Source organism: Phaseolus vulgaris, chromosome 2 (genome assembly GCF_000499845.2).
Source record: "Phaseolus vulgaris cultivar G19833 chromosome 2, P. vulgaris v2.0, whole genome shotgun sequence".
Lineage (NCBI taxonomy): Eukaryota > Viridiplantae > Streptophyta > Magnoliopsida > Fabales > Fabaceae > Phaseolus > Phaseolus vulgaris.
Window position 1 is genome coordinate 34503427 of NC_023758.2, and position 11499 is coordinate 34514925.

Below are 11499 nucleotides of genomic sequence, written 5' to 3' on the forward strand. Positions count from 1 at the left end.
GGCTAGGCCGACACACCAAACTTAAATTATGCATCGCTCCAGATCGACACAATATTATTTTAATTTTTTTTCTTATTCACTTTGTGCGTCTCATATGTGTCAAAGTGTCCACGAAAAACGTTTTTCATCGACTTTACGTAAGTTTGGACAATGGGAATGACGTCCAAGCTTAAGCGACACAAATATATGCCAGTTAATCGCACGTTTAGTGCAGTATCATTACTATGTATTCTTATTTCTCAAAATAATAATATTTTGATGATTATGAAAATTTATTAATTTTGTATTATCATCTAAGAAAATCTTAGAATTAGAAATCAAAAGAAACTCACAAATCATATATTTATTTTAGATAAACTAAATTCACAAACTATTTTTCACAAAAAAACAGATCTATTTTTAAATTTTCACCCTGAACAATAATATAATTGGGATGAGATGAAAGCTTATCCATTGATACAGTGTTGGAATGTATCATGTGCGAAACATAACCAAATAGAAAAATTATTGTAAATACAGATGCAGCAGAAGCTTGTGTAGTTTCCACATGTTTGTAGCATGTTCGTGATTGGGTTGACAGCAATGTCAAGAGCTTTTCTCATCGTGGTTTTGGATCCTGATGCTATCAAGGTATGATCTCCCTCGGAGTTCTCTGGAGAGGTATCCCCTGTAGTATTCGGTTACTTTAATTCTCCTGAACACTGCTGGTGTTTTTGGAGTAACAAGGCTTTCTGCTGGACCTATATTTGCTTCCATGCCAGGGTTGTAAAATGTAGCTATGGAAACCCTTTCCTTTTCCTGGTTCACTGTTGCTCGGTGCTCGATGCTTCGATAAATGCCATTTGTCATTATCTACACCCAATTGGTTAAGGTAAGGATCAAACATGTTTGCAAAACTTTAATTATTACAAGACTAAAATTGAATTAGCTTTGATTCGTTAAATATTAATAGGATTTACTGAATTTTGAGAAATAATGAACGGGTCATTAAAAATTAGTAAATTTGAAGAGATGAATTTGATATTTTTTTATAATCGGATTAAATATTTTTTTTTTTCATGTTTATAACATTGATTTTTGTTTTTAGTTTAAATTTTAAACTTCTTGACTATTTGTAATAAAAAAACTACTGGAATGGGAGTCAATACACTTTTTTTTAATTCGACGGTATGATACTATTATAATATTTTAATTTATACTAAAATTTTATTTGTCGTATAAAAATTTTAATAATTTTTTATATTAAACAAAGATTAAAATTTATTACGAAGTAAACTTTAAACCTAACTTAACTCCATAAAATCGGTTTATGAAGTGAAATTTTCTTCCATTTATTTATATATAATGATATACTTCCCAACAAAATTGGAATTAAGAATTGTAAGAAGTAAATATATTGTTTTGGTGGTGAATTAGTGAATTACCTCAAGCATGTCTCCAAGGTTGATGATGAAAGAATTGGGGAGGGGTTTTATAGGGATCCACAATTCATCTTTCTTAATTTGAAGACCTTCCATTTCATTGGCTTGGAGAAGGATAGTGAGGCCTCCACCATCGGAATGGGGATTGAGTCCCATCACAAGCTCTGGTTGTGGACATGGAGGATAGTAATTCAATCTCATGGATTGAACCCCATCACCAAATAACTCACTAATTTCCTTTGTCTCCACACTCAGGGCATTTTCCATAAGGTCAATGATCTTCATAGCAAGGTTTTTCAATTCGGTACAATAGCTGTCTAAATCATCTCTGCAATCAAATCATTTCATAACACACACACAAAAAATATGTTTAGTAAACTTCAAAGCCATTATGCAAACTTTTATTTTCTCAGCAAACCACTACATAGGTTATTTTTTAAGTAAAATCATATGGCTTCTAGTTTTTGGTTTGCCCTATATATCAGTTTGCTATTATGTTGTAGTGTTGACTTAGTCACTTTCAGTTGGTGTTTGTTATTTGTTGTGGCTTTATCAATGTACTTGTACACTTTTGCTGTATTCGATTATAAAATATTTAATAATTAGGTTCATACATTGAGACAGGTTTGACTAACCAGAGATATATCAGATCAAATTGATGATCTGATTGGTTATGCAATTAATAAGAACAAATTGAAATTGATTTATCTAGATCAATTAAAATTTGATGATCCCATTTGCTCCCATAACAGGTTTTTGATGGGACTGGTTTTCGTAACACTGATCATGAGTACATATCCCATAATTTATTTAGTAATTTGAAGTTGTTAGTTTTCATACAAACGTATTCTTGGAAGGAGAAAAAAAGAAATTTCGAAATAAAATTAGTAACACCAAACAAAATAGCTACCAAAATTATAAATTCAGATCCTTAATAACTGTTTTTTTCACCAACTTTTGAAAGATATAAAATGGAGGAAAACAATTATAATGAACAAAAAGAAAAGCAGAAAGCATAGTAATGAACAGAGAGAGGAACCTGAATGGTAAGGGGATGTTGGGGAATAAGTAGGGTTTCCTTAATCGTGGTGGCAAAGTGAGCATGAAAAACATATCTCCCCATTCTAATTTCTGCTCCTCAGAAACAACAAAGACCTGACCATATCCCTCCACACCTTCTCCTTCTCTCTGCCTAAACATTTTTTTCTCTTCAATTGGAAGATTGAACAATTCATGAGCACCTCTCTTCACTTTCTCCACCAATGAACTGCTCACTCCGTGATTAATCAACTGCACGTAAATAGTAATTCATCAGTTCATAACTAACATGCATCACCAGATCAGGACATGTATTAATCGATTGTTCTATATGAAAATGAGGTAGGACTATGCACAAATAATGAATAAAAGCTCTCTTATCTGGATAATGCTTTCACCAATAATTTGTTAGATAAGGGGAATGAGAAACCTGAAAGAAACCCCATTCTTTGCAGGCACAGTGTAGGTTTTGCAGCTCAGTTTCCTTGAGATCTGGGGAGAACAATTTGCTTAGGTCAATGATGGGAACTTGGGGTAAAGGTGTGGTGGTAGATAATATTGGACGTTCATGAAGTGGACGAACATAACGCTCTGGAACACTCGTCAACGCCTCCTTTGCGATTTCTTGGACAAAGGGCACTGTAAGAGAAGTTGGAGTTGGATCCATCAGCACACCACACAGTTAACCGAACGTTCCAGATGGATGTTTGCTTGTTTTCTTAGTTTACTTTACACAACCAGGCTTTAATAAGACACTAATCAAACCAGAATTAGTCGAAGTAATATATACATATATATATTTCGATACATTTAAAGTTTCACGTGGGTGTTGGAATAATATTATTTCTTATCTTTAGTTTTCTATTTTTCATTAACGAATCATCTAATTAAGTTAAGAAAAAGTGAAATAAAATAACATGTCCTTTAGAATAAGTTATCCCAATGTGTAAGTTTGTGTGAGGGCAAACCTAGGAATTTTAAAATACATGTTTAAGCAGGCCAATTATTAGTATGTTAGATTTTGAAAATAATCTAAACAAGCTTGCCGACAAGTTTCCTAGATGTATGCTTTTCTTGTTCACATGCATATCATTAATATACTACTCAAGTAACAACTTTAAAATAATAATAATAGTGAGTAAAAATAATTTACAACTTTAAAATAATAATAGTGAGTAAAAAGAATTTAACCTGTACTCCTTTGTTGGAGCGTGCATGTATAAGTTTTTGGGTTTTCTAATAAATGAAGCTAGACAATAACAAAAAGATATATAATCGGTTGCATGCTATTGAATTGATAAATATTAATATTTTTGTTATTGTTAGGAGCAAAATACAATGCTCTAAATATTTTGATTACATGTGAAAAATATGATGTAATTGCAGATTATGTGCTTAAACACAATAAGTTAAGGGCATGAAAAACATGAAGCAATTGCGTCTGAGATATACGGATCATATCATACATGCATATATTTCATCTAAGAACTGATAAAATAAAAAATGTTTATGTTTTGTCTGACAGATGATAGCGTCAACTTCCACTTCATCTGATAAGTGAATTGAAGATTATTCAAATGATAGGTAAGACTTCAAGTTGACACACATTAATAATATTTCAAAGCTTCTTAAGTCTTTAGAAATGGAGAATGTTTTATATTTTTTCCTAGGAATTATCTTGAGGTATGAGCTAAACTCGAAATGACCACCAACGTCTCTAACACGACTAGTTTTAACTCTAGTTCAATTGTCTACCTTATACTGTGTGCACTTTTAACCATTGTTTTGTGTAAAAGGAGCCGCTACCGAGGAAAATAAGTACTTGTGTAAAAAAGAGAGGAAAATTTAATGTTCCATGCCATTCATTTAATGTTTCTCAATATAAGAGCTCATTAGATGATAGCAACAGAAGAAAGAAGACAACAAACATAATTCAAAGCTACTCAATGGTCAGAAAAGGAAATGCAACAACTACTTTTGAAAAGCCTATAAGAAGACATGCTTCGAAGAGAAGAAGAGAAGAAAATGAACGATATTTTGCAAACTTTACTGAATTTTTGTGTGCCCTAAAACTTTGTAAGAATATTGTTCATGTTCATTTATGCGTACTAGTAGATAGAGCATAAACTACGTCGAAACACGCAGCCCTCTCTAGTGAGAAAAAACTAGTTATCTATTGATCATTCAAATTTTGTATCTACGTTGAGCTAGGAGTGACGAGTGTCAAGAATACTAAGAGTTGAGCTAAGAAAGGACGTAGTATGCGAGATTAAATGAACTGGTATAAAATTACTGAGCATCTTTTCTTTCCTTTGATCTTTTGCATTGTGTGTTATATATTTTTTTAACGAACTAAAGATAAAAGGAAAAATTAAATTCAATCTTGTGAAAATATCTAAACCCTTTTTCATATTCATATTTATATCATCTGATGGCACGTATATTGACAATATAAAAAAAATTGCAAAACTTTTAAAACAATTCAACCTTCCATTCTTATGTTATTTCTTATTTTTCATTATTGGTATTAGAGCTTAGCCTCTAGAGGACTGAGTGTTTGATAGAGTTAAAGGAGTCTCTAATGGTTAACTATGAAGGAAATTAAGGTGTTTAGCTTTTAAAAGCAGTCACTCTTACTCGTTAATATGAATCTTTCACTGTGAAAAAATGGAGAAAACATGGATGACATGTTTGGAAGAATGCAAATTATTCTAAATAGATTAGAAGCTCTTGGATAAAGCTTCTTCAAAGCACAAATAATTTTAAAGCTAATGGAACACATGCCCAAGATTTGGGAACCCAAACCAATAGCCATCTTTAAGTTAATATGAAGAGCAGCCTGATTATCACATATAAGTGTCATTTGAGTAACCTCTCCAAATTGCAATTCTTTAAGTAACTGTTTAAGCCAAAAAAAAATCACAAGTAACTTTATATTATGGTTTTGCACTAGATCTCGCTACAACATTTTGTTTCTTGCTCTTCCAAGAGATCAAGTTATCACCAATGGAGACAGAATAAACGAAAGTTGATCTTCTATAGATCAGATGAAGATCCTGCCCAATCAGCATATGAATAACAAACGACTTTAGTATGGTTATTATGACAATTCACATTGTGAGCAGTCATCTCAGCAATCAAGTCAAGGCCCCGCCAAATATCAGATGAACCTCAGTAGAAAAAGAACTGGGCATAGACCAAAACATCAAATGTTCTTTCTTTTGGCCTTCTTAAAAGATAAAAACATGTTTTTGTAAATAAATTGGGCTCACTTTGGGGGTCCAAATAGCAAAATAGGCTAGAGTAGGTTCACATAGCATAAAAGGAAGTGTACTTAGCGAAATGGGCTTATACCAAGCCCACATTTTCAAGACAAGGGATCTAGGTTTAGGAAGGTTGACCTACTTTCTAAAAGACCTAGCTAAGGGGCGGTTTTGACCTTAGTCAACCCCCCTTGGCCGCTCCTTTGTTTTTTCCCTTTTACCCTTACCCATCTTGTCTACCAAGGCACTCATTCCTATTAATAGGGTGTCTTGCCTCATGTATTGACACCTAGATTTCGAATATAGTAAAGAAACTCTGCTTGAGTGATTAGTGAACTTTGTCTCCCAAATGATTTTGGGTCTTATCTTGAGTGCGTGAGCATTTCAAGTAGCGACTCTTCCTTCACTTATCTTGGAGTTTCCCACCCTCCAAGTGGCGTGATCATCCTTTCCATTTCTCCATAAGCTTCCTTCACCTTATCTCTTATCCATCCTTTCATTACGCCCTTTTACTTTCCATCTTATGTAATTATTTCTTATTCTTTTGTTCTCCTTCATTCATCCTTTACTTCCTTTGTTATTTAATTTCCTCTCATTCATCACAGTCACAATATACTTATGTTTTTCTTTTTCCCTCTATAAGTGAACCTTCACACTTACTTAACTACTTGGTTAAGTTCGTGTCCAGTGGGAATCTTCTTTGGGTTCTCACCTTGCAATACTAAAAACCAAAAATCATAAACAAGAAGAACCAAAAAAAATGTGCAATCCTAAAATCAACTCACATCATGTGTTGAAATCAAAAAGATCCCTTGAGCCCCAAGCGCTAAGCAGATTTAAGGTAGAAAAGGCCCAAAGGAAGCACCTCAAAGTCTTAAGCGCTAAGAATAAGTATTGAAAGAATATACTCCATGGAGGGATACAATAAGAGATTAGGATCCATCGAGCGAGCTAATGAAAAGTTAATTTAATATCATGTTAGTGACATGACATTCTTTATATTAACAAACACCCTTATGTTTTGTTATTAGGATTGAGGGAAATTGAAGTTAGTCTCCCAAAGTAGGAAGTTAAATAAACTTAGGATCTCACATCTATAGATAAAGGTAGTGGTGTTTAATTCTTTGTTATTGTAGCTATGCAACATCAGTTAGACGCATTGACAAGGAGTTGATGTCTGCCTTCATGAAGTGGCGGCATCGAGACACCAATAATTTCCATCTTTCTATTGGTGAGATGGTGACAACCATCAACGATGTCTCGACACTACTTCATATCCCTATTATAGGACAATTCTACACATATGTCACGTTGGATGTGATGATAACTACAACTATGTTGGTTAAGCTACTAGGAATGGACATGGGTGATGCATCAATAAAGATAAGACAATGTTGTGGTGCACACGTGAGGACTGAGTTGGCTCCGTGAGGTGTACGAGGAGTCTTCTATCCATCATAGATGGAACTGCTTTGCAAGGGCCTGTTTACTACATCTTATGAGATGCACAGTAGGTGCAACTTGATAGTTTAACCCATGTTGGGGTAATTTGGAGGTCTTATGAAGACCAACATCACAACAAGTTGGTCAAGTAAATTTTTGTACAATTGACCAGGTACTTATAGACATCTTCATCATTTAAAATGTTTCTTGAGGCAATATGGGTATGATCAGACCATTCCTCCATTCCTTTAAAGGTGGTACCACATCCGCTATAAATGACAGGTGGCTCCACTTTGTCAACCACATGGTCATGGGTTTAACAAATATCACACATACATATGCATGTCTGGAAGGTTGCATGGAGTTGTATTGGTATGTGTCACATCCTTACATACTTCATACAATGAAAGAAGCTTGATTGATGAAGATCCGCCACTGACGCCATAGCAGGAGCATGCTTGTTTGATAAGTTATTATTGAATATTTAAGGTTCATTTTATTATATTCACTAACAAATGTGGTTTGAATGAATGTATGATATACTTAGAAGGATCGCTCAGACACTTTAGAGGATGATTAACTGTCGACATATATTTGAAGGAACTCCTACATGGAAGGGGATTCAGACTACACTTCAACTACCTAATGGAGTGACGGAAGAAGGAACAACTTATGCTAAATGATCACATGTTGTTCATGAAGAACGATATGGACAAAGTAACTAATTTACTATCCTTATTTAGTTATGTTTAGTATGTCTACCTTTCTCCAAACTTTTTATGTACTTATTTTAATAAATGTGACCATGTTTATGTTACTTTATGTGATTGTGTATAGTTTGTTAACTTAATTAACCATGGTGTACAAATGTATGCTATCAAAATAAAACAGATAACACAATCCAACTAATATACATTAAAGTTAATCATATGCAAAGCTAATGTAATTATGTATAACTGTTAGTAGTTGTGAAAATACTCGCATTTAACTAATACAAAATTATGATCATAACATAGCCTTCAAGTAATAATAAGTACACCACAAAATGTATGCAATCGATATGTGACAACTAATCTTCAATTTGAATTACACATTTTTTCATAAACGTGCAATTGAGTCAACATTTATTGTGACTAAGCATGTAAAATAAAAGATGATACCATATATACCAAATACGGGAGTACACTTATCCAATATACATAATTGGATGTAAACTAACAATCATAAAAAGTTTACTTTGTAATGAAAATAGTCATTTTTATTTCAATAATAAACCCACCAAACATTATTTTTACTAAAACTCATATATCCCGTAAAAGAGTATAATAACAAAATAGCAAAATCCCTCATGCAATACTAAACTTGCATTGCTACGAGTCTTTTGTTTTGTATTTTGGGGCGTGGAATTGGGTGGGATTGGATGGCTAAAATGGTGAAAGAAACTATTAAGTATTGGTGTATGGAGAATGATAATGAAGCTTAAGAGAGGTTAGACCAACTCCTAAGAAGATTCAAGCAAAACACTAATAGAAGTACAAACTTGAGAGTGAGAATTTGAAGACAAAGGAGCTAACAACTTGGGTAGCATTTCTTTATCAATTCAAATCTGATTTACAAGGGGGCTAACATTTGTATTTATAGTGCTATGGGCAAACAAGGTGCAAGCTTTAACCCTAAAAAAACTCTTCAGATGGTCTAGAGTTGCATTAGGTTCAAGGAGACCCAATTGTAACTCTAGCAAGACTCTTTCTTTTTCTATTTGCACCCTACTCTAATTGGCAAAATTGGCCTAAAACATGGCTCGAGATAATGGCTGAAATACAAGCTCAAAATAAAGCCTATACTACTTTGTACAAATTTATAAGACTAGGAAATTTGGAAGAAAAAGTTAAAAATTAATTCTCCATAAAAAATAGAGTTTTTTGAACTCCTTCTTCCATTCTTCTAGTCATGACCCTAGTTAAAGACCCAATATGTGTCCTTCTAGATGATCCTCCATTAATCGCACCAAACCCCATTTATTCTCATTCAATACCATAATGACAAACTTAGGATTTTTAAAATTATGGGTGCCGAAGAGAAAATCATGGGGTGAAAAAGGATATCTCAAGGTTGTGTTATCGCAGAAGTTGTATCAGAACCCACATAATTAAGGGTGGGCAAAAAATCCAAATTGCCAAATCAATCCATAGTTATCCAAATCCATATTACTTTTAATCCATTTAAATGGATTTATCTCAAATCCAAATCTATCTTTTTGGATTTTAAGTCCAATCCATTTAATTGGGTATGGATTATAGATTGGATACATTTTTGGATTATCCAAATTAGATTTTGGGTTGGATTTTGACTTGGCCCGAACCCAGGTTGAGTCGAGTCAATCCAGACCCATGTTCAGCTAAGTTGGCCCGAGCCCATGTCGATCCAAGTCGGCTTGAGACCATATGATCTGAGTCGGCTTGTGCCAATGTCGAGTCGGTTGAGCTCATGTCGATGAGAGTCGACCCGAGCAAATGTCGAGCCGAGTCAGCCCAGGCCCATTTCGGGTGGTTGTTGAGCCGAGTTGGCTCGGGCCGATGTCGAACCGAGTTGGCCCAGACCCATTTCAGGTCGCTGTCAAGTCGATTCGGCACGGACCCATTTCGGGCCGCTGTCGAGCCGATGTCGTACCAAGAAGACCTGGGTTGATGTTGAATCGAGATGTCGAGCCGAGTTTGGCACGGGCCCATTCAAGCTGATGTCGGGCTGAGTCAGACTTGACCAATGTCGATTCGAGTTGGCCTGGGCCGATGTCGAACCGAGTCGACTCAGGTCGATGTCGAGCCGAGTCGACTCAGGTCGATGTCGAGCCGAGTCGACTCAGGTCGATGTCGAGCCGAGTCGACTCAGGTCGATGTCGAGCCGAGTCGACTCAGGTCGATGTCGAGCCGAGTCGACTCAGGTCGATGTCGAGCCGAGTCGACTCAGGTCGATGTCGAGCCGAGTCGACTCAGGTCGATGTCGAGCCGAGTCGACTCAGGTCGATGTCGAGCCGAGTCGACTCAGGTCGATGTCGAGCCGAGTCGACTCAGGTCGATGTCGAGCCGAGTCGACTCAGGTCGATGTCGAGCTGAGTCGGTCCAAGCCCATTCGAGCCAATGTCGAGCCAAGTCAGTCCAAACATATTTTGGGCCGATGTCCAACTGAGTTGACCTGACCGAGTCGACCCAGGATGATGTCGAGCTGAGTCGGCCCTGGAAGTTGTTGAGTCGAGCGGGCTTGTGATGGTGTCGATCAAAGTTAACCCAAGTCCATGTTGAACCGAGTTGACCCAGGGTCATGTCGATCTGAGTCGATCCGTGACAATTTGAGCAAAGTCGGCCCATGTCAAGGTTAGTCAGCCAGGACCAAAATTAAGATGAATTTATTTTAGTTGACAAAATAAATTTAATCTAATTGATAAAATAAATTTAATCTAAATTTAATCTATTTTAAATAAATTAAAAAAATTCCAAATAAATATAATCTAATTAAAATGGATATAAATCTTAAATTCAATTATTTTATAAGCTAGATTGAATTTTGAAAAATCAAATTCATAACCACCCTAAACATAACAAAAAGATGCATTAAAGGTAAGAAAAATGAAACGAAGGACACGTAGCATCATAAATTGTTGGAGAAAAAACCACGCCAACACGCAAGAGTAGTAACGTGTTTTGAACAGTCCTCTAAACGTCTCTGACGGAAAATATTAGAAAGTGGGAGCAAAGGTGTAAAGACTACAATTATTAGAGCTTCCAAATTAGAGGGCTGGCTCAAAAGAAAAAGAATGTCCAACAGAAATTTAAGTTTTAAATAGAAAATAATACAACGTAAAGTAAGAGGATAAGAGTTTAGATTTTCTAAATTGTTTTTGGTGTTATCCATTACTTTACTTTCAAAATATATCAATTTTGATATATTAAATAAATTTTTAATATATTTAAAATATTAAAATCAATGTATTTTTGAAGGTACAATAAACCAACAGTACCAAAAATTCAACAAAAAATTGAACTTCTATCCTCTTCAATTTAAAGAGAATATCTTAAGGTAATAATAATAATAATAATAATAATAATAATAATAATAAGCATGGATAAAGAATGGTAAGTAGTCGTCTAAATCTAGGTGAGTTGTATATATTTCTATGAATAAGGAGGAAAACATTTGGAAGTACCATATTATCAATTTCATAAAACATTTGATCAATGACATTAACTAGAAAAAAAAATAGTGTGTAAGAAATTGTATGTGCTTAGAATGGAATGCAATTTTGAATTATTTTAAGCATGCAAGTATACGTGTATATG

General features: G+C 34.7%; 1 protein-coding gene across 1 annotated transcript; it reads right to left on the minus strand.

Annotated features, from left to right (window-relative positions):
- Positions 1–373: 373 nt before the first annotated feature.
- On the minus strand, positions 374–3225 carry LOC137811644 (oxoglutarate-dependent flavonoid 7-O-demethylase 1-like). The gene is made up of 4 exons (XM_068613447.1): positions 2890–3225; positions 2461–2711; positions 1425–1749; positions 374–852 (listed from the first exon to the last, which is right to left on the minus strand). Exons 1-4 carry the CDS (start codon positions 3124–3126, stop codon positions 586–588), a joined length of 1080 nt encoding a protein of 359 aa, XP_068469548.1. The 5' UTR covers positions 3127–3225; the 3' UTR covers positions 374–585.
- Between the last annotated feature and the right edge of the window lie 8274 nt (positions 3226–11499).

What these genes read in the sequence shown, in the direction of transcription:
- LOC137811644 (XM_068613447.1), bottom strand. Translation starts at nt 3,126, where the DNA reads ATGGATCCAACTCCAACTTCTCTTACAGTGCCCTTTGTCCAAGAAATC. An exon ending in AAGAATGGGGTTTCTTTCAG is followed by an intron (nt 2,712 to 2,889) that starts GTTTCTCATTCC and finishes ATTTACGTGCAG; the next exon opens with TTGATTAATCACGGAGTGAG. An exon ending in AACATCCCCTTACCATTCAG is followed by an intron (nt 1,750 to 2,460) that starts GTTCCTCTCTCT and finishes ATTTGATTGCAG; the next exon opens with AGATGATTTAGACAGCTATT.